Source organism: Amblyomma maculatum, chromosome 11 (assembly GCF_055883805.1).
Source record: "Amblyomma maculatum isolate TAMU_Amacu chromosome 11, ASM5588380v1, whole genome shotgun sequence".
Taxonomy (NCBI): domain Eukaryota; kingdom Metazoa; phylum Arthropoda; class Arachnida; order Ixodida; family Ixodidae; genus Amblyomma; species Amblyomma maculatum.
The window spans coordinates 7,330,624-7,354,455 of record NC_139354.1 but is presented as its reverse complement, the minus strand read 5'-3'; the positions used below and the strand labels follow the sequence as shown (position 1 = coordinate 7,354,455).

Below are 23,832 nucleotides of genomic sequence, written 5' to 3'. Positions count from 1 at the left end.
TGGCACATACCCACAGAGGGGGATCGGCCAAGAATTGGGTAGTAAAGATTTTTTTTTTAATATACTTGCATAAAAAAAATGATTTGAGGGGTAGAGTAAAGGAAACAAAACGAGAAATAAGTGAAATATTTTTCACTTTTCATTTTATATTTCGGAAAAGTCGCCTGCATTTACAGAGAGTATTACCACTTCTTCTTTAGCTAGTTGGTGCACACCTGAATGGTGGAAAAAATTGCGCCGAACCATACAGACCCACAACAAAGAAAACGAGACTCTGTGTCTCACCTGCGTCTCGTTTTCTTTCTTGTGACCTGCACGGCTTGGCGCAATTTTTTCACCAATTACAGAGAGCACTAGGAAAACAATTTTTGCTCACAAAAACATTTTATTAAAGTTGGCCTCACACCTAAGCGTCAGTTGAACCTTATGAATAATGGCGTTGCGCTAGCTGTTCGCAGTTTGATGTGAATATTCGTTTCGTAATAACGTTTGAGCGAGCAGCGAACGCACACACACACACACAAAAAAAAAAACGACATAAAGGAATTCTATTCGGCTTCTTCACTATTCTCTTCGGTAGAAAGCATGGCGTATTCCTATTCAATTCGCTTTCTAAAAAGTGCAATTCATACCTATCCAAAGAAATATATCCTATTGGGAAAGGTAGCCTGCGAGGACACAAGGTGTTAGACGAAACTGGCAGTGTCAGAACAGCATGTTCTGTTCAAAGCTTGAGCAGTTCGAGCTGGTTTGATCAACATTAGTTTGCACAGACTGCCTCATTTATAGGAAGATATGAAATGGCCCCTTGAAAAACTCCTGCACAACGGCGGCGCTTGATAAGGTGCGCAGGCACTCAAATGCAATGTCATTATTTATAAACTTCAAAGGCACGTAGAACTAGCCTGTTCCGTTTTTTTTTTTCGTTTTTTTTTTTTTCTTTCTGCAAGGTTATTAGTGGTTGGTTCGCGTCTGTGTGGCTTTTCAATGTTCGTACCATGTACAAGCATCGAAAGGCCACACAGACGCGAGCCAACCACTTCAACGTCACTCCGAAACACGATACCTACTTAACTTCGCTTTTCATTGATATATCTGATAGGGGCTGATGCGATGTTTCTCACCTTCGTTGACACAGATTAAGAGGATATCTTTACAAATGGCATTGATGCCACGATGGCCCCGATCTTTAAACGGCCCAAGTGAGGTCAACTCTCACGTGCATGAAAACAAAAGCAAGCTGTCTTGGCAGAAATTCCACCACGACCGTGTAAACCGAAGTCCCACATTAAAGATGCGATCGCTGGGGTTATTTTTGCTTGGAAGGCGCGCAACAGCGATAACCGCAAGCGAAGACGCAACAAATCCCCTAAGCCCAACTTACACAGCATCGACGCTCGGGCATTCGGTGTCACACTTTCGTTTCCAGTGTACGCCCCGGTTTTCTTCTTCACCAACTTGAAAAGTGCACGTAACGAGGACACATTCCAGGACAGCCAAGGAACTGTGGAACAGCGTCTCGCATCTTTCACGTCACGAGTCGCGACTCGTCCCTCCAGTCCTGCCTTCTTGAAGAAGCCATGTGTGCCGGTCAGCGGCCAGGGGGATTAAGCGGTAGTGTCGAGACGACCACGTAGGTTTGTTGGGCTGTTGGGAACACGGTGTCTTATGGGAAGCGGTGCCAGGCGGCGTTCGTACCGTGGCAAAGGGAAACAAGTGGACTCTCCAGGTTCCTGCAGCCGCTGTTAGTCTAGAAGGCAAGATAATCCGACAGAGAGGCCTGCACCGAGAGCCGGTAAGGTCTGCTGGGGCAGCCGAAATCAAGGCAACAGTTGCTGCCCTCGCCGCAGCCTCCACATGTCGCTATCACTCGCTATGTGCTGGAATGTAGCGACAGCTTTGGGGCCACCGACGCCGGCGACTCTCGTCTTGCCGATGCCGAGCGGCAAAGCGATTCTTCGAGATCTCTCCGCTTCAATCGCGTTTGTTTTCTTGCGCTGGTTCATAACTTGCGTTGTGTTTTCTTCCAGGAGTGCGGATCACGTAGTGAGGAAGAAAGACTAGATGCGCAGATGTAACGAAGGATTGGACTGCTGGATTGTGCGGCGGATGCGATGGCATTGTGTTTGGTTGCGCAACAAGTTGCGCCACGTACCGGGAAGAAAGTTGAAAAGTGAAGAAAAAAATTTGGTCTTTTCATTTCGTTCATGCCACAAAGAAGGTGCGGCAACCCTCTTCCACAGATGGTCCCAGTTTCTCCACAGAGCAGCTCCACGATGAACTACCAGATATCCACGCCTGCGTGCTCTCGATTCGTTCGTCTTGTACTTGTCGTCCAAAGAAGAGCAATTCTCGACCTAGAAACTTCGCCGCTTGTTAATGCAAGCGTACGACGCCACCTGCCATGGCAGCTTTCAACGTACTACCTGGTGTTTCAAGAGCGTGTCTAAATACTATCGTCTACTCAAGGATGTTAGAGGCTTTAGTATCAAGTGTGAGTTACGATGGGTCCAATACCAAAGGCAAGCAGAACGAACACAATAACGGCGACCTATATTTTTGTGCCGGAGCTCTGCAGGAATATTAACGAGCAATTTTAGCAGACAGCTCAGCCGACCCACTGGTAAACTGCCGATATCTTAGCCTATTCGCTGAGACCATTCACAAAATGGTTAATAACCGCGGGGTTCACCAGAAAAGAATGATCAGAGGGTGCGGCTTTTTGCGAGACCAGTACATATCATTTTGCAAAACAGAACATTGGTTGAAGAACTAAGGCTTCCCTCAACCTTTTTCACTTATTTGTCATGTGATTGCCAAACATTTCATCTCCCTGCTCACTCTATACGATGGATCACACAATAATTAAGGCCGGAAGGGGCTCATTTTCACCGATTACATGGACGATTAGCCACATGTACCTCTCAGGTAGCTCGCATGGCACATACTTGAAGTAGCCCATGGAATTCGGGTCATCTATCACGTGCCCATGGATCCAGTCTATCAAGAAATCGTTGCCCAACCGAAATTACGTCCTCGCATACCAATGCCAAATCACCCATCATTGTCTATGAGATTACCGATGGATGGCATAACCTACGAAGTTAGGCTCTCCAAGCACACTCTGTTTTCGCATTGTTTCTTCCATACATCTTTCTGACACATACCGCTGGGGTCACAGCGAGTAACATCACGTGAGTTCTCCTTAAGCGTCTTCGTACACGTGATCGTTGGCGGCTAAATTCCGCCACACGTCTGCGCCACAGGTAGCTCGCATGACGCCATTGAGCGAGCAGAACAGTCCTCTGACACGCTGACGGAAGCCCCCGACCGGCAATCAAATCGGCGACCCCGGTCAGTCGCGATGGGGGAGGTCATCGCCGCCGGTACGTGGTTTACCGCTCCTCTCGAGCCCAGCCGGTTCAAGCAACTTTCGAATCCCAGAAATGCTAAAAAGAAACAACACGCCAGTGGCCAAGGGCAGCGCCGATTTATAACGCAAGCATGAGATGAGTTCCTCCCCTTTTCCTATCCTCTATCTCTCTCTCACTAACGAACGCCGCGGACGTCGGGCGTCGGCGGCGTGATTCAACGTGGCGCCGTCTGGACTTCTCGGCGCATGCCGGCCAAGGTCAGCCCGGCAAGGATTCCTTCTTCTGCCGCTGCTGCTGTTGCCTCGTCTCGCACTGCGAGCCTCCCTTCCGCGTAGACCGACGCCTTCCTGGTCTCAGCCGGCTGTCAATAATTACGCGTGCCGGACGCTGACTGCGTTCCGCTAGCGTAGAACGGTGCAGCGCGCTAAAGGCCGTCTGGGAAACTGTTGTTGAGTGATGTGTAAGCAGTCAGGCAGTCTCTCGAAAGCGTGCATTGCCATTGCAGCAGTGCCAGTCCTGCCGGTAGTAGGGTTGCGTGCCGATTCGGGGAAGGGGTGATAGAGTTGGGCCAGTCTGTACACGATCATGCAAATGTGATTACCGGCAGATAACGCAATGGTGAAGAAGGACGAAGAATCAAGTTCTGTACAATACGTTCAATTGAGCGCATGTGGGAAGTGGCGAATGATCCATCTAACGAGCGCTGTGAATGTCGAAGGGTTTGTTCATCGACACAAAGAGCTTCTCTTTGATGAACAGAGTTTGCTGAACTCTTTCCCAAACGCACTAGACTGTATGTCCAGCGCAGCAGCATTGTTGCAGGTGTCTGCTCTCCCCTGGATAGGTTCCACCGACTACCATGACGAGTATTTCTCGCATCACTGTATAATCGGCACCACCAGATAATCGGTTCCACAGATAAAAATAAGCGATGCTGCCGGAATTTTCGCTATGGACAGTTTAAGCCTAGATGTCTTGGACACATGTTCACACGCGGCTTAACACAGCGTATAAGGTTACGTCTGCGCCGTTATCACATTCTTTATAAGCTGCACTTCTAACAGCACGTGTGGACTGGACATTATGGCAAGCCCTGTACGGCCGCTTAAGGCTATACTGTTCCAGCCAACACATCGTGACATTAGATACGATTACTTCCGAATACGGCCTGCTATTTCAGCTCGCCTTTCACCGCTGATATGTCCGGTTACAACTGTGGATGCCAACAAATAAGCGTTTAAGCAGCACGGTTACGAGGTTTCTAAGAATCTACAGGTAAGGACGAGATTTTCCTTCATTATCAAGCGATTGTGAGCTTAGGAAACGTCACGCAAATTTCAAGCAATTCTCACAAAGTGACCCTGTGGTATGGATACTTGTGACCAACTCTACTCGAGAGTTAACGCAGATATAGCGTAAAATATGAAGTACAAAGCATGGGCAATGACGAATTTTTGCATCAAATGTGCTATTTAACAACTGATACCTTCATCGTCGTGCACTATCTACCTCCTATTCCCTTTCGCTTGTTTCAATTTACTGAACACAATGTTTTCCTCATATCTCACTGCACCACGCGGCTAAGAGAAAACATGCTAAGCATCGGTTTACACCTACGTGTTAACGTGATTTCTTGACTGGAAATGGAGATTCTGTCCAGCGCAAGCTAGTCTAGAGTTGCACGTATTTAGTAAGATGGTGTGTAGCACCACCCTTCGTGCGGCCGGCTCGTATCTCTTCGGTGTCCAGCCCATTCCGGGTTCTGGGCTCTGACAAAGACACACACACACACGCGCGCGCGCGCGCATAGAGGCAACGGGAGGCCGGCGCCGCGTACCCACCGAGTTCCCCTCTCTCTGCTCGGCTTCGCGAAAGATCGTCGGGAATGCCGGACGGCCCGGCTAGCATTTATCGTTCTCGGACAGCTCCAATCACGTACGAGTGAGCCAGCAGCAAGAACACTGGCTGAGAGGGTAAAAAGAAAAGAGACACGCAGGCAGTCCAGTCTCGGGAAACGAACGGAAAGAGTGCTCCAGCCTAACGTTGTACCAAAAGAAGCGCGAAGAGATGGCCGGCTGATAATTTCATTATTGGCTGGTATCTGTTTCCGTTTGCCAAGTGGCGGCAAGAGGACGCCATTTCTAGCCGTGTGTTTGTGTGCGGGTTTGTGTGCGTGGAGGGGGGAGGGGAGCATGCGCCCAAAGCTCGCTTCGTTAAGGAGTATAGAAACTGACTTTTTAGTTCTATTTATGCTAAATAATTTGTACTAATCACATTTTGCTCTCACCTTTCTCCGTTTAGTTTTCAACAACCCGATGATAGCTGCGACGTCGAAGTTCCGTATAGGTCACGTGATAGATGAAAAAAACTGATATAATCGCTCCTTCGTCGTATTATTGCACAAAGCTAAACAAGGCTAAATAAAACCAGCCTTCCTCAAGAGCCGAATCGCAATCGCAGAAGAATCAGCGATTATGTTGGGGTCCTCTTAGCCACAAGCGACCTATTCTGAACTCTGACGTCACAGCCACCGACGTCCTGTTGAAACCGATACTCACACAAGTGAAAGAAAAACATTTCGTGGCAGCAGGCGCGTACTCCTTAATGATTCGAGCACAGTAATATGCGCATTTGAAATGCTCATCGAGCGCACCGCATTAAGGAGAAGGGTGACATTTTCCCATTACCGACTTGGCTCAGAGAGTGTCCAGTATTGTTTGCATACACGTAGAGAAGATACGCTGAAAACGCCTTGTTGTGGTTGCTCCATACGGATAATATCATTCTGAAGGCGGTAAATATGAGAATGCTGACTCCATGATACAGTTAGTAATGTAAGCGCGAAGCCATTAGAGGTCCGCAATCCAATTTTTACTTCACGGACTTAATCCCGCCCCCGAAACGTGGCCGTGAGCGTAGACTTGATGTGAGTGAAAATGACCAGCTACCATACGCCGTTTAAGGCACACGGCGAAAAGAAAGTCAAGTCTTGACGTGTCAAGCATGTTGAGGCAAAAATATCTAGATTTTGTCTACCACTAATCACAGGCACAGCTAATGAATTCGCGCATCTTTCACGCAGTTCAATTCTTCGCACGTACTTCATCACTGTCACCTGTAACAGCATTTAAGCGCATCTCAGAGTTGACATCTCACGCGGCATTAACGGCCCTCTCTCTGCAAGGCGCACCCCTTGAAACAACGCCCCGTGTCTTGCTTAAGGATTTTGTGTCCCGCAGAGGCTGACACAGGCAGGGTGCGGTTTCCGGACCGAAAACCAAAGTTCCGTGCGAAGTTCGTTGCCAGTGTGCGCAGAACAAGTTCGAGATATTATTACGCAATGCCTCGTCACCGTTTATTTGAACTTGCAGAAGGAGCCGCGCTTTGAACAAGCTCACTGCTTGTCCTCTCACCCAGCGTCGAGGTCCTCCGTTCATCATCTCGTAGATGCACGTTCGCGACAGAGGCCGTCACCGTCCTCGCCTTCTGACGGATGATGGACGCGGCGCTGCGCTGCTGTCGCCTCGGGCAACGAAAGGAAAGGATTGCCAGCAATGTGCATGGGAAACCCGCTCATTATACCACGCAGTCAGCGTTGCTATGCAGTACTCCTCAGGCCTGACTGACTGCACGGAGAAGTCAAATGAAGAAATGTACCAACGGCGGTACATGACATATTCCATATTTTGTGTAGAACAGCGCGAGAAAACGACAGAGACGAAGGATTACCAGCGTGCCCAAGCTTCTGTTTTAACAATCCATCTCCTGGTCGTCCACTTTCTTTTTACATGACATAGAAAACAGGAGTTCGTTTAAAACGAAAGCTTTAAAGGCCTTCCGTAACAACGTAGCCCCAGTTCTGGATGAAGTCCCCATTAAAGGCGAGATTATGGCTCCTGCGATTCACTACTCTTAGCACTCCATAGCATGCAAGAATGAGGGTTACAGCTGGCGACATCAATGACGCCCGACGCTGGTGACTTCTTGCTTAGACGCGAAACGCCCACGGAACAGTCTGCGACGGCCTAAAGTACGACGAAGCTGACAGTGAAAGGGAAGGCACACTCTCGTCAGGCTAGCAGCCATGAAATCATCTCATCGTCATGTAATAATCTTGCCTCTACCATGAGCTGGTCGTCTCATAGCATTTGTTGGAGATGCGGGGTGTATGTATACTCCTCCTGGTCTCTGAGCCTGGGAGCCTTTCCATCGTGGTCTTGGTCGCCTCGTGTGGTTCGCGCTTTGCGGCACTACCTTGCCAGACAAAGACCAGATCTCGCCGCTTCCCTCCACCCCATCCCCAACCATTATCAAAGAACTGTCAACTTCGAGACTCTACTTATTTGAAACTGCCGCCGCCTGAGCTGACACACCACTAACATCTCACACTTGAGGACACAGCACCCTCGCCCTTGCTGCCGGTTGCTTCCATGAGCCTGTAGGCTATTGGCTTCTGGAGGGCAGTGGCTCTGGAATTATTGTGGGACGGGACTCATGGCCCCACTCATCTGTTTCGTCATGGCGGCCAGCCAGTCACCTCCTTCTGTTCTCTGTTCTACCATCCTGTCAGGTTCATCACTGCGTCTTGTCGACAGTGGCTTTTACTAGTTTCCGATAGGAACGATCGCTCGGTGGCACCAGGTCGTATGGCGAACTAAAAGAAAGCAAAGCTGGCAGTGGCGCAGGACGAAGCACTCCAGCTAAGCTAGAAGCCATTAAACATCGTTTAAATGTAACATCGCCATGTAACAATATATTCCTTCACCTATGGAAACGGTGAAGCATTTCAGCCGTACAGCCAACATCGGCTCTCTGATATGCTTGAGTCCCGTTCAGGTTTTGCAGAGCGTGCCGCACAATTCGAAAGATGTGATAGTAGTACGTACTAGTGCTAATGTGTCGGGGACAAATACATAATTATAAAAAGTGAAAATGCAAGAGTGAGAAACTGCAACTTCAGAGTAAAAACAAATTTAGCCTTTCCATTGTGAAAGTCGCGCCGCTGCCTTCTGAGCGCAAGACAGACAGCTGGAGTTAGTTCTACTACATTCGCAATTCCATCGAAGCAAGTTAAGACCTCGAGAGAAAGGATGTCAAGGCACTGTCGTAGCGGACTTGACAAGTTATCGTTTCCTACTGCGTCTAACCTCCTACGACGGGAAATCAGGTATCTCCTATGTCACCATCCGCAGTAGCGACGGCGTAATTAGATGGTTGGGCAACGCATGGGAGCAGTTGAGACTGCTTGTCAAAAGTTTTGACTTCACCTTGAAAGAGTTGATGTGCTTGAAGGCCCATACTTTCTGCTACTGACTCGCGCAGGTGAGAATAGCATTAAGGAAAAAAGTTGCCATATTTTTGTTACATTAGCGGGTAACTCTGGCAGCAATTAAGTGACCCTTGGAAAAGTAAAATTTTTATAATGAACTGAATGTTTAGAGCAATACTAACTCACCAACTTGATGACACTCTTGTACGGAAACTAAAGAGGCACCACGAACGAGAATAAGTCCAGGTAAAAAATTTACCTTGTAATTCGCACATCTTCAAGTTCAGGAAATACTAAGCTTAGTTGCAGCGCATAAGTGTAGGAGCGTGTATAGCACTAGTTTCTAGGCGGAGAAATAGTTGCACAGCGGCGGTTAGAAGATAAGCACAAGGCTGATTTTAAAGGAACTATTTGTCATTAGAGATTAAATAATAGTGGCGAGGCGCAGCTAACGTTAGCCTACAGTAGGAGCAACAAAGACTGTCATCACTTTGCTTGCAAGCGGAACATCTAAACGTCAGTGTATGCGTCACAAACGATGCATTTCAGGAAAAACAACCACTAATTTTTAAAACTAGGCTTTCTGAGATATGAAGACGGTTTCTGCCGCGCTAGAACGCCACTCTTAGCGGACATCAAAAAATAAATAAATAAATAATTATTATTGGCAATGACTAACTTTTTATAATCAACGTTTTAACTACTAGAGTTAGGCCCCTGGTTGCAATTTGAGATTCGTAGGAGGTCCTTATCCATGGCCATATCAGCTTCAGAAGTTTGAAGTTTTATTTCTTCAGAAATACACAGAAAGCATAAATAGATTTCATATTAGAGAAAGAGGTACCAGAGTATGAATACTGTAGGGAGAACTCTTAAGACATGAACAAATTAATAACATCGTTAACGACAACACAACAAGCTATACAGCACCTAGGCTAAAGGAATAAGTTGTTATTTTGCCGAAATCATAACATACTAGGATAAACGAAGATGAACGTTTTTCATAACGGTCAACTACCAATGATTAAAAATATGCATATCTGGTTGGCGTTTAAAAGACAGCAAAACGACGCATGTTTGATATCATTCGGTAATGAATTCCAAAGTTTTATGAAAGAAAATCGGACTTTTTCTATGCCAATGCACGTACGAACTTTTGGGTAGTAAAATGTTTTCATAAAGCGAGAAGCGTGTAACATTATTGGTTATTGATGTCATTCATGTGAATGAATTGGAAGAGGTTGCAATTGTTGAAGATGTGATAGCCAAATACTCCTATGTTCAAACTTACTTCGTTCTGTACACGAAATATTTGGAGGTCATAGTATAGCGCGGATATGGGATAGTACCAGTTTCTGCATGTCATAATTTGTATTGCTGGATACCGAACGTATTGAAGAGATGAGAGATGAAAACTACGTCTCACGTCCCATGATGGTATACAGTAGTTAATATGACTATGAATAAATGCATAGTAGAGTGTAAACAATGTGCGCATGTAAAAAAAAATTACGAGCCTTAAGCAGTCCTATAAATCCAAATAACATTTTTCTTTGCAAGTCCTGATTGTGCGTGTTGAACCTCCGTCAGTTATCAAGTACAACATCAAGAAATAAGCAGTGATGAGACGGGTGTATGGGATGTTAACTGATATACAGTGGTAATAAATTGGCAAGATTTGGAGACCGGGAACTAAATATCGCGGTCTTTGATTTAGATGGATTTATCAGAATTCTGTTTTTAGCACACCTATTGGCAATGTTATTAAAGTCTTGGATTAGTGTTATGGTAAGGGAGTTTAAACATTTGTCAGATAATAAGATAGTGCTACCGTCCGGATACAAAATACACTCAGAAATACGGCTTAAACAGTCAGATGTATCATTGCTATTAAATTAAGAATATAAGACCGCCAAGTATTGAACCCCGAGGTACATCAATAATAGTAACCTTCTTGTCAGATAGAAGGCCAGAGATACTAAAGGTTAGTTCACAATCAGATAAGTAACTGCGAATAGGACCTAATGAGTTTCCTTGAATACTACAATATGCAAGTGTAGAGCAAAGAATGTCATGGTTAATCCTGTCAAAAGCTTTAAAGATGTCGAGGAATACCGAATCAACATAGTTAACTTTGTCAGTTTCTAGTTTGCATTAATGAGTGAATTAAATAAGTGCGGAGTTAGTAGAGTACCCAGCTATACATCCGAACTGATTTGAATGAAAGAAACAATACTTCTCAAAGTAGGTTGACAGCCTGCGATGAATTAGCTTCTCAATGACTTTACTGAAGAAGCTTCCAAAATTTTTAAAAAGCGCTTTTCCTTGGAGCTGTCGATCAATGAGGTCTAGCCACAGCCCCAGGGAAATCGCGCTTTTGGAATTCTAAACCTGGCGTGGTCATTGATAACAGCCAGCTACAAATAGCGAACTGAAACCAGGCGCCTTACTGTAATAGCTAATCGAATACTAGGGGAATCCGCAAGGCGGAGTAGATTTGTAATAAGGGAGTAAATACTCATTGAGATCCACCCAAACGCAGCCATGCGGCTACAAAGGAAAGCTATAGAGCGTTCTCAGAAACTTCGTAGTTAAAGAAAGATTGCTTAGGACGAATTGTTCTTTAACTACGAAGTTTCTGAGAAAGCTGTATAGCCTTCATTTGCGCCCGTATGGCTGCGTTTGGGTGAATCTCATTAACATAATTCACCTTCTTTTTTACGCCCCTTAACACTCACATTATATGGTGCTGCGAAAGATGTCTTTAACCTCAAAAACCCATAAAAAAAATTGAGAAGGGTTCAACGCTGCTGAACCGAATATGGAGCGAATGCATTAGATGCGGGTGGCCGAGCGTTCTTCCCTTCATATTCACCTTCTTCTTCTTCTTCTTCTTCTTCTTCTTCTTCTTCTTCTTCTTCTTCTTCTTCTTCTTCTTCTTCTTCTTCTTCTTCTTCTTCTTCTTCTTCTTCTTCTTCTTCTTCTTCTTCGCCGTCGTCGTCTTCGTCGTCTTCGTCTTCTTTTTCTTCGTTTTCTTCGTCGTCGTCTTGTCATCCTCGAGGAGCAGGGGGTCCACGGACTACGGACCACACGACGAGTGGTTAGACCTGGCGTAGTATTGCTTTTGCAATAAAACTAGTGTCCAGCATCTCGAAAACACCAGGCACATTCGATAGTTGTATCCCCTATGGCCTTCAAGCAGCGGATAAACAAAAAACTACATGATTAAAATTCAGCATCGCGCTCCCCGCTTTGTGCTCAAGGCTTGGTTCGTACATCGTAGGTGATGTCCAGACACCAGATGGCACCGGCAAACACCCCTGTCAGAGCCACGTAATCCAACTGTGCATGACACATGTTGGGAATCTGAGCCCCTCCTTATCGTGCAAACGCGTTTCAATGTCGTCAAACCGACGCCCACCGACAGAGTGAGCTGTAATCGGACAAGCAAGCTAAGCGCGGTCTCCCGAACCACGCGGACACCCTATAAACTGTCTTCTCCTCCCAACGAGTTTCCGCTCAACTGCACGCCCGGAGTGCGGGTAGCCAAGATAGCACAGCGCACGTTTGTGACGGCTTTCTTTTCTATTTGTTAAATACTTCTAGTATGCATGTATTTTCGCCATTCTCCTGTCTCTTCAGTGTCCTGCGCTGACCACCTGTCTCGTGTTCGGTACGCCCGACTCGTAGCTAGCTCAGTACCCCGCACATAAGTTCAAGATCACATTTGTCTAACTCAAGCGAATAGCCCTCAGGTCGAGAGATCAAAGGAAGAGTGGAGAGGGGATCCCGGCTATAAGGTTGTTTTCAACTGTGCGTCATAGCTAATTTTTCAGATGCATATATGCATCCGAAAAACAAGTGCCAATATTGAAGCTTTAAATTCACAAATTCTTTGCCTGGTTGATTCTGGCCAAATATTTTACAGATTCATGTAAAATATTTTTTCAAGAGATATTCTAACATGTCTTCTACCTCTATTTCCATCCAGGTAGGATGTAAAATCAACGTCTGTTTGTTTAGGTGCACAACTTCGATATGATATTTTCCAAGAATCCGCATTGGGTACTCGTACGTTTTGTCTACTGCCGATATTTCGCTATATCTGAATCAACAAAGAATTCAGGGATAAGATCAAGACACTTGCTTAGTACGCATGAATGCATCTGACCTTATAAATGAACCAATTAATACAATTTCAAAAATTGTCTGACCTCATGAAAAATATTAAACTCTTCTCTCCAACAGAAGAGTACGTTTCTGTTCCAGCAGGGTACCGCACAGAGAATATCTCCTTCAGTGCATTTTATTTTTTTTTTTCGACGTGCCGTTGTCGCTTAGGTCACCCAGTTTAATCCCTGAGAAACGTGATTCGTTTTTGGATGACTTCGGCAACACCCAGAAGAAATGACATCACTTGCGTGCAAATTCGCAGTTACGCAACTGGATGGTTTCTTCGAACAGTGAGCTCTATGAGCCTTGTCCGCGCCTTACAAAACGCTTAACATTCAGAGGCGCTGTTCTGCGTTATATATCGCCGTGGTAGGTGAGACTGCTGGCATGATTCAGAATGCATTGCTCAACGTACGGTTCCGTCCCTAGCTTACCCGATGTATTCTCTGAGTGAGTGTTTTTTCACCACTTACATGGATTGAAGTTGTGGAAACACGCAAAGTGCGCCTTTGTCTTCGTTAGAGAAACAAAATATGAAGAGCCCTGAACCACAGGGGGTGGTTCGACATGAAACTGAGTGCATGCAAATGTATTTCTCTGTAGTGGTGCTGCGCTACCTGTACTGCTTGCAAAACGAAGGCAAGAAATTGTCTTTACAGAAATGGCGTTTGGTCCGCGGCCGATACGCCTGTTCCGTCGAAGCGTTACAACTTAACACCTGGCTTTTAGCGCCGCATTTTCCATCACATACACAAGCAAGATCACAAAAAGACGCCCTCACCAGTGATGCGCACACTACTAAGTGGCTATTTATGTCAAGTATGAAGAAGAAGCAAACATTCTTTGTCTTGGAATGTTTTGTTCTTCTTCGTACTAGAAATAAATAGCAATGGTTGATAGTGTGCTCACCGCCGGTGTGGCCGTATTTTTCTGATCTCTCTTGTGTATGTGATGGACAATGCAGCACCAGAAGTTATCAGATTCATGTAAACAACTAGTCTGCACGCACGTTTTACTGAGTATTAACAAGTGGATTGCCTTTCCCGGACCACCAGCGGTCGCGACGACTCGGCATCGTTAAGAGGATTCAATACGAGATATAAGTGAAATACGAAAAAAAAAAAGGAAAACAACGCAATCCAGGAAGTAGCCAGAATACACAATGATACACTTTGAAACATGTGCACAAAACTCCATGCCGTTACTGGTATGATCATTAAATTTAAACAGGGATACTGCAACACCACAAATATATAAAGTAGCAGGTACTATGAGCAAAAACAAGGAGGGGGAGGTGCTAGGAGGGGGGGGGGGGGGGGGGAGGGGGTGCTAGATGCCAAGGGCTCGAAATCCTTTGAGTCAAGAATTCTACTTCTGCTGGTATATAGAGGGCCTATAAAATATGTTATGGGCCTATAAACAAAATTCAGAAGCGAAAGTAATCACTTAGCCAACAACTGGCGGGTGGGAGGAAGCTCTATCTGTCTTAAAGGTCCGCAATCAGGAGCAACTCGGAGATACAGCATGGGTAGCAACGACAGCCAATGGAACCTAGCAATAAGGAACCCAACACCATCAGTCTCTCTTGTAAATTGTCATAGAGTAGGGTCCCCTCCAACATCAATGGCTAACGAAAACTGCCAATGAAACTTTTTCTTTACCACTACCTGGTCGCATCAGATTTGGACATTTCAATTTTGCCTCGGCTTCAGACTCATTTAGACATCCAGATGCAGATACCAACAGCGTTACGTAAAGTTTGTTGCAATTACGATGGGTCGAAACTTTCCAAGGTGTCTTGAAAACTCATATGAAATACGTTTTGTATGAGCTGCTGTTATCCTGCCCTAAATTTTGAAAGAGGCGAACAAAATTACACCATTTCTTTGAAACGGCTGGTGCTATGCCATTACAGAAATGAAGAAAAGAGGCGCAACAAATTTCTTGGGATCAAACCGATAGCTCCTCAACGGAGTTCTTATGGGCGCAACTATATTCATGTCGCTAGAAACACCTTAAGAGATCGCATTAAACGCTTCCGCGGCTGAATACTGACCAATTGACATACTCACCAACCGAGCCAAGGACGGCGCTGTCAAAACTTTAATGTCTTTGTTGGCAGGAGGTTTTGTAGGATATCTTCTGTGTATGTAGTTTACATGGACGGGGGCTGGCGTGGAGAGAAGAGGCGGTTTATTCGCTTTGACAAACTTTCCTAGAGGGCAAGCAAAGCTGCAAAATCTGATCGCTACTGTTGTCAGAAGGGGAGAGGGACGTGACACCGGGAAGTGTCGTGCCCTAGAGTCGCACATAACTCATCAGCATGCATCATCATACGTTCAACACCGCCAGCAGCCTCCCCCCCCCCCCCCCCCCCCCCCCCGCCCTTCCTTCCTCAGGGCATCGTACTTCTCCATTTCAATTGAGGAATCTGCTTCAGACACATACCTCAGGTAGCATACGCCTAATAAGAGCTTAGTGCCCGGAGTTAGGTAGACTATCATCGCCTGTTGCTACAAGCTCAAAACGGCCTCGTCCTATATGGTTCGGTAGCACGGTAAGTGTTGTGTCCCATGTAATAATTTCATTTCAGTTGTATCTGCCATGCCACACTAAATGTCCGGCCAATACATGTGGCAACAAACTGCGCCCTTTGCGATTATAACTCAGGCAGACAATATTCGCGATGCTTTTAAATAAAACAAATGAGTGATAAAAGGCCTTACGAATGAAAGTGTCTACCAGAGGCTCTGGTAAATGGCCGCCAGATATTATCATCAATCGTCAAGGCACCGTGCGATTGCCCCGAACGACCGGGACTCAATCCCCCGTTTCGGTCCATTGCCCACGGGGGGCGTCGTGGTCCAACGAACAAAGTCTTCGTAGTTCTTCCTACTCTGTTCCATGCGCTTAGGGTGACAACGAGAGGACGGGCGGGGGATGACCTCAACTAGCTGCTCTGCGCGTTCAGATCCAGGCGACTCTCCGGGGTCTCGGTCGTATCGGTCAAACAGCGCTCTCCAATTCGCCACCTGAGAAGGCTGCGCTTGCACGAAGTTGCCTCGAGGGAGTCTTTCTTCTGCTGCTGCTTCGGAAACCTGGTCGCGGTGGTCAGGCACGAAGATTGGGAAGTCTGATCAGTATTCAACTCTTGCATTCGCGAGCGCACAACCAGGCGACCGACCAGAAGGGAGCAGAGCCGATAGCGGCGACAGGCTGCGGCGCCCAAGCCACTATGATTCATGTCCCCGCCGCCAGGCAGTCTCTAACCCTTTGCCCGTTACCGTCGCACGCGCGTGCGCGTGGCTGCCCACACTCCAACCGGTACGCGGAAACCGCTCTCGGTGTGATCGCAGCAACAGAAGCAGGGGCAATATCTCACAAGATATCCAAGCGGCGAATTGGAGACTTACAAATTTGCTCAATATCACTCCAGGATGGTGAGGAGGGATCAAAGGAAAGGACTAGGTGGGGAGAGGGCAGCCTGCGGGTAAGCCTTAATTCCCCTCCCCCTTTTAACTCCAGTTCTCCGTCCTCACCTGCCTAGCCCGTAGTCATCCTCAGCCAGTTCTAAAACAACGAAGATATAGCCCGTTCCCGTATAGCCAAAAGGAGAAGCCTACTGCTGTTGTGCGGGAGTAGGCAAGCCTCCTAGCCAGACGACAGCGAGGGACGGTGCACGGCCACTTTCCGCGACACTACACCCAGAAACTTGATTCGTTGCCGTGCTTCGTTTCGTGTGTACTCCGCCTGAGCCCGGTGGGGGAAGGGATATCGAAGTCGTTTCCTTTACGCGGATGTGGTCCGGAGCCAAGGAGAATGTGGAATGCTGTCTCTCCGCGCAGCGGCAATATCCGTGTGTGGCACCGCGCTCGGATTCTTTAACGGCCCTCCTTCTCGTCGCGACTTGTGCTCTGCTGTCGTCCTCCGGCGTGTTTTACATTGCGTGAGGAGTCTGCGTGGCGCAGTTAAAGGTTCTCTCCCCCCCCCCCCCTTTTTTTTTTCAGACGCGGAAGAGCGATAAGGTGCGCTGTATACACTGCCACCAGTTCCCTACTGGCACACTGCCTAGGCCCCTTCCTACTTAGACACTGCCCAGCCGGCCGAGGATAGCCGCTTTGGGAAGACGGGGTCGTACAGCACCGTTTTCTTTTGCTTTCCACGTAGTCTTCTTGTAGGAGTAAAGCGCCAGTCTCGTCGGCACCAGCGACATCGTGAATCCGCGACGTCTCTGCGTTTGCCCGCTGTCGGCCCCGCCTTGATAAGGGTTTGCTCGTCCAGCCCGCTTAAGGACCGATATTGCGGAACTTGGCGCGGGGAATGTCGACGGCGGATAGCGAGCTGCGAAGTCTTCCGGGGAAGAGTAGCTGCCTGGCTGTGCAGTGCGGATCTTATTTGCGAATAGATTTACGGCGTGTAGACGTGTCGCGATCAGTGCTACCTTGTGCGAGGCGCACACGCTACGTTTCCGACGACCTTGGTTCTTCGCCTTCCAGCGTGATGTCATGGCAGCATTACATAGACGCGTGCCGTCGGCACAGTGAAAGAAAGGTGGCTATTGTGGATCGGAGCCTAAATTTTGGCTCTCAGATTCAGTCCACCTAAGTATTCGTGCAATAATTGACCAGGCAAAGCAAGTGCCCAGATTATTACTTTCATCCTCAGAGAATAGTTTACAAGAACCTTACCCTTCAAAATCGAGAGTGCTAAATCTGAAGTGTACTACACACAAGAAAAGAAATGTAAATAAGAAAACCGGAAAGCCAAAATAAAAATGTGACTATATTAGCCAGGAATTTCAATATAGGCAAGGATGATTCTCACGTCTAACAAAACTCATTGTGCCAATCAAGTTTGGTGCTTCCTCTTACTAAGATCTTCCCCTTCGCGTCTCAATAGCATTTTTGTGTTTTGTTTGTTGAGTGAAGTACTCAATGGAAATGATGTCGTTTTATCGTTTTGCGATATTGTTCTGCATTGTATGCCTCACACGACCTTTCTAGACCAGGTAAAGAATCACTGTGCTCATCTTGAGTAATGAATCACAGCGCAAAAGCACAAGGACGTTACACGGATAGCGCGTGTCCGAGTTTATCTCTTCCCATCCAGCTTTCTTTGCGTTGTAATCCACTACTTACGCCAGTAACGCTATTGTAAGTTATTCCACTGCTGTCATCATTGGCAACGCTTAGACGGGGAACAATGATCCGGTAGTATCACCAATACCTTTTGCAATGTTGCCTTACAACATTTATTTATTTATTTATTTATTTATTTATTTATTTATTTATTTATTTATTTATTTATTTATTTATTTATTTATTTATTTATTTATTCATTTATTTATTTATTTATTTATTTATTTATTTATTTATTTATTTATTTATTTATTTATTTATTTATTTATTGTACACCTCAGATGCCCTTATGTAGGGGAACTACACGATGGAAAACACAATACACACCATTAAACTGAAATTAAAGACATTGGTTTGACAGCATGATATTTACCGTTATTGATTGTTATTGGAAATATTGCCATAGACCGGTTGCTCAAAGCGGAGATGGCCGCTGGGGCATATTAAGCTGAAGCCGTTTATTCAAGAGAAACTCAATTGCACAGGAGTTATTGCAGAATAATCGCGTTATTGCGATTTAGTGCAGTGTAGTCGCTACCCCAAAAACCGGCGGTCCTGTTCTTCACCCTGCGGCACGTTACATCAGTCAGAGTGGGTATGCGAGGTAGCTATCAGGTTTCCGACGGGTCATTCACACTTGAATGGCGTAAAAAGGAAAAACTACCACGCAACACAGGTTCGTTTCTGCAAGGGCCGTCTGCGTGCCAGCAGTTTCCGCCTTACATCTTCCCAAGACGTGACACCGTCGAACAGCGCGTAATCTACTACCATTTCGCGCTTTTTGCCCCGTTGCTGCGGTGGCTTCCGTGCGGGGCTGCAGCACACAAGCCGCACAGAAGGTTGTGGACGACGCACCACCGTCTGTGGCAGAGAAAGCACCTGCTCTCCGCCTGTACAGGAAGGGAAGCGTGCGAATGAGACGGGAGCAACTCTCTCTCGAGTGCGGCGTCCTGACAGACGTTGTTTAAACTTGCACCAAGCAACCCCTTCCCTCCCCCCCTGCCCCCTGCAGTGTATGTGCGCGCCGTTCTGGGCGGCATCATTTACGAGACAACTTGACAGCGGTGGGAGGTTACGCTTTCGCAGCCGGATTACGACGGCCATTGTGGATCGCTCTCTGCATGCTGCTCCATCGGCCTCTCGCGTTGTCCCGCGAGCAGCAGCGACGACCACGCCGTCTTTTGTCCGACCTGACAGTTGAAACGAGCGATGCGGAGCTCGATGGCAATATCGGCGTCGCCATTGTATGCGTAGTCTCGGTGCGATCGCGTACGGCGCGTATTGACAGTCCGTTTAGCGGTCGGCCAGGTCGTGCCTAATCTTCCCTCTCTCTCGGTCTCTTGACTCCGACGGAGCACTGTGATGGGGCTGAAGTCACGGCGTGACATTCCTTGCCACGCCAATTGTGTACTGTTCTTCGAGCGATGCGTTGTTCTGGACTGTGTGCATTGAGCTTAAAGGCTCCGACGTTATCCCCTTTTGTACGCATGCCGTAGGCATTGTGAGCTCGACATCATGATTGCAGCTGTCTCATACTTCTCATAACAACGACGCGCTGTTTCAAGGCAGCGCGCCTTTGTTTGAAACTGTGGAATGAGGATACCCGGGCGCCCACGCTGTCATGATGTCGCACGATAAATTTCTTGCTCTCTGTTCCATCGATCCTAGATTCCTTGTCTGCCAGTTTAGGTTTCGCCGCATTTTATTAAGCTGCAAGTTTACCTTACAAGCAGTCCTAACACTTTATTGCTTTCGAGTGCTCAGTTCCTCAATAGTGCTCAATAGTGCTCAATTCCTCTTAAGTGTCCCGTCTATGCCTTCATCCATGTTCTTGCACTAACTTCTTCTACAACATATAGCACCAACTAGCCCGTCAGCAGGCCTGTTTGAAGTCCTGTCAATCATTGCAGACATTATAATAAGGACCCCAAAAATTGGCTTATTATTCACCTTCGTCAAAATCATACCATTTTACAGTGCATAGTTGTCATAGCTGAGCTTGTCAGTGCCATTCGGCTTCTTCAGGTATCCATCACCCTTAACCAAAAACACAGAGTACATAGTTATTCCAGGTGCTTCTCGCGTGCGCCACCTTTCAGCATGTGCAAACAGTTCAAAGATTCTTGCTGTTAACTTTTTTGGGGGCAGTTATTCAAACGCACACCTTCATAAGATAGAACCTCAAAGCACGAGTCGAACCTTCATGTAAGAACAAGCACACTGAGCATCGGACGCGTTCTCATCAGACAAGACACACAGCGAGACGTCAGACTCTCCGACAACCGGACCTATCTGTGAGGTGTTCGCCCCGACAAATCTTCGGCCCTGCTCTTACGTCATCCATTTCGCTGCTGTAGATTACAGGTTAGCCGTAGCAGGAACGAAATATATGTCCCGCTCGACTGACGAACGACCTATTGCTTGGTAGTCCGCCGAGATTCATCACGACTGCGGAGCTAGGCCAGGCACGGCAGCTGGCTTTTGAAATGTGGAACCTTTTAAGGTCGCTGATCTGAGAAGGCGCGCCGAGCGCAATCGAAATCAAACTTCGCACTACACTGGCAGCCACAGCCACCCGTCGCGTCGTTCGACAACGCTTCGTCCGTCCGGCCGACCCTTCACGCCTTCAAAGAGAAGTTTTTATGTCCTCTTTCACACATGCGCGTTCCTCTAACCCGGACAAAGCTAGACGCGCACGTTTGGCTTCTTCTGCGGCGCGTGTACATGAACTGTGGACGTTTGGGTTCAGTGGCCCCCAAGGGAGGCTAGGAGAAGGGATGGAGGCCGTTGTTGTAGCGAGCAACCTAGATTCTCGTCCGGCTGCCGCCGCCAAGTAAGGTACCGTAGGCCTGCTCAGCAACGTCGACGCGGGGCGGCCCGGCGAAATCGGTTTCGAAAACAGCCGCCACCGCCAACGAAGCAAAAGAGCAGTCGCCGTTTAATATCGGCGGCCGCTGCCGCCTCCGGGGCGCTAAAGAAGAGATGACCACTATCCCATTGACCGCGTTTCCTCCTCCGAATCTCTCGGCTCATTCCGAGAGCGCGCACGCGCTTACACAGCGTTCACGGTCCGGTTCTAACTGCCGTGATTGGCTCTGCTATCTTTAATAATTGTCACCGGCAAGCACGCGCGCATCTCGCGAGGAACGAGGAAAGCCGAGAAAGAAAGAAAGAAAGAAAGAAAGAAAGAAAGAAAGAAAGAAAGAAAGAAAGAAAGAAAGAAAGAAAGAAAGAAAGAAAGAAAGAAAGAAAGAAAGAAAGAAAGAAAGAAAGAAAGAAAGAAAGAAAGAAAGTTCGCCGACTTGAGAACGTCTTCAGTCCGTCACGGTGCGAGAGTGCTCTTCAGACGCAGAGTTCGAGACGCTCTTCTCCCCGTGGAGAGCGGCACATTTTGTGCTTTCGTTGTTCACTTCCTATCTTTTCCCTCGCCCGCTGTCTGCTGATTCTCTTCTTATGATTGGATCCAGACGGCCCTCGTTGACTTGACTAAGGCTTGAATAGGCTTCAATTTTTTTGTTACTGCCAGTGATTACTGGGTGGGCCGAATGGCAACTTCTAGCTATCGTACCTGATTTAAGGACAACCGCTGTATAAAGAAGGAACCAGCACTGCCATCGTGAGCTATTGACAATGGCGGTTTGGGAAGTAACCCAGGCATCACGGTGAAGACTACGTTGCCGCTTTTCAAGCACTCGCAAGCACGTGCTACTCGCAGGTTTGAACACTACGTTCGCTCAGCTCTGAGGTTTTACGTCTTAAACGATGAATTATTTGGAAGGCGGCACTGCTGTTACTTCGCACAAACCTCTTGGACACTTTTCTGCTTCGGAACAAGATGCTGAAAACTGCAGCTCTCCGAGCGACAATGCGCCGTTAAAATGGTGGCTTCGGATATGACAAAGTAGTCGACCATGGAAGTAGGAATTATGCGCATAACATTGGCAGAGGAGCCCAGGTGCGTATATATATGGACTGATGACACTGGACGACCTGTTAGATATTCGGTATGCAAGACAGGCGCACGCTGCATGGCCCATAAGAAGATAAAACAAGTTTTGATTCGTCTACACTTATAGGTGGCTGTTGCATTTCACTAACCCTCGAATTACCTTGTGAAAACGTTGTGGGCAAATATTCTTTATTACTGAATCAAGCGCTTTCTTCTCATGCGTAAACATCATTGTGTGCGAGTACTTGTCAGTGGCAGAGACTGCCACTTCGCCATCATCGCTTCAAAAATGGCGCAAAGTTTCATGTCACACAAAGCTTAGTTTATCAGCTGAATGACAGTGATATAATATATGTGAGAGCACAACCTTGCCCTTTGAACAGCCCAGCATACGGCCATTCACAATCTAGTCGCATGACGTGACCAACGATCAATTAAGGTAAATGTGTAACAAAACACCGCCACTAAAGAAAGTGCTTAAAGCATCAACTTGGTACAGGCTGGACTGTGGCTTTTTGACCATACCTGCTACCTTTATTGAGCGTATGAATCACGTGCAAATGCCTGCAAGCAAATGAAAACAAAACCTCTAACTGAAAACCCAACCAATTCCTGGCTTTTGAATCCTTCTCTTCCACATTCCCACTTATTGCGTTATTTATTCCGTGTAAAATTCCAGTTGTTTCGCTGAATTCATTTGTTCTTTGGATTCAGTCTCCGCTTACCAACTCGAAGTGTATAATCTAATGAGTTCCATCACCAACATTCGGCACATTTTTGTTGCCAGCCCGTCGTTCACGGTAAAATTATAGTCCTTTCCAAGCGTTGCACTTACTATCTTCTAAAACTGCATTGTTTAACCACTGGCGCATTACGTAGGCAGTCATTGCACGTAGCAACACTTTCTCTTTTGCTCACGATTGGTATCAAAGCCGGAATAGAATTTTGGTTCAGCAACAATGTTTAAAATACACAAAAATAAACACACTTTTTGCACATCCAAGTATGCCAGGGCATGGAACACTTTCTACGCCACGTCGTTTGCAGCACGGATGTGCCATGCCATTTGCTTCCAGTGCAAGAGGGGAACCGAAAGAACCACACATGCATCCCGTCCGGTCAGGGCGTCAAAAAGACAGAGCGGCGCCGCAGTAGGTGGCAGGAAACGAGTGTGAAATTCGAACACATAGCAGCACTCACCGGACTTTCCGGACCTAGGACCTCCTAGGACGGCAACCTTGATGCGATTCGCCCGGTTGGTCATCGCTACGCTCGCTCCTGCCGCAGCTGCTCCGCAACGCCGTTTGTCTGGTTCACGCTGGCTTCGTCTCCCTGAATGCCTGGGCCTCTCGAAGATCAGCACACGCAGTCCCACGCCATCTGTCTCTACGATGGTGCAACGACGACGGGCTCGACGAACTCTCCCAGAGAAGCGCCGTTGGCTATCCCGGTAATCAACACACACCACCCACACGCGTGTCGCACTCCGTGCAGGCCGAGGGCCCCCAAGTCAAACGGAGATCCTCCTCTTCTGAACACCGGCGGCGGCCAAAGAAAACCGAAAGAGGGGAGCGCGCACTCACGACGACCAAGGCGCCTGCTTTCGCGCTTGTGTTTTCGCGCGCTCGCCGCCGCTAAGGCGATTCTTTCTTCGCCCAGCTGCGTCGGTGGTGGTGGTTCTCTTGACCTTCTCCGGGCCGGCAGCGATGGAGCGAAGAAACAGGGGGCGCGGCGAGAAAGAGGGAGAAGGCACGCGAGCCAGAAAGCGTCCGAGATGCTCCCGATGCGGCTGGCGGCTGCGGCGCTCCCGCTTCTCCAGCAGCAGACTCTCGTTCTTCGTCGAAAGGGCTCACCGGTGCGCTCTCCTCGACTTCTTTTCTGTCTCGGCGGTCAGTTGGCCTCGGCTGCTGTTAAGAGTCACACTGTGGT

General features: G+C 47.4%; 1 protein-coding gene across 1 annotated transcript in view; it reads right to left on the bottom strand.

The window, feature by feature from the left end:
• LOC146172729 (ras-related and estrogen-regulated growth inhibitor-like protein) overlaps positions 1-23,585 on the bottom strand; it is a 45,819-nt gene extending 22,234 nt beyond the window's left edge. Inside the window, exon 1 of the mRNA XM_084585610.1 lies at positions 23,104-23,585. Within this exon, the coding sequence (XP_084441736.1) occupies positions 23,104-23,167 (64 nt within the window). The 5' untranslated portion in view covers positions 23,168-23,585. The remainder of the gene's footprint in view (positions 1-23,103) is intronic.
• Positions 23,586-23,832: the final 247 nt, after the last annotated feature.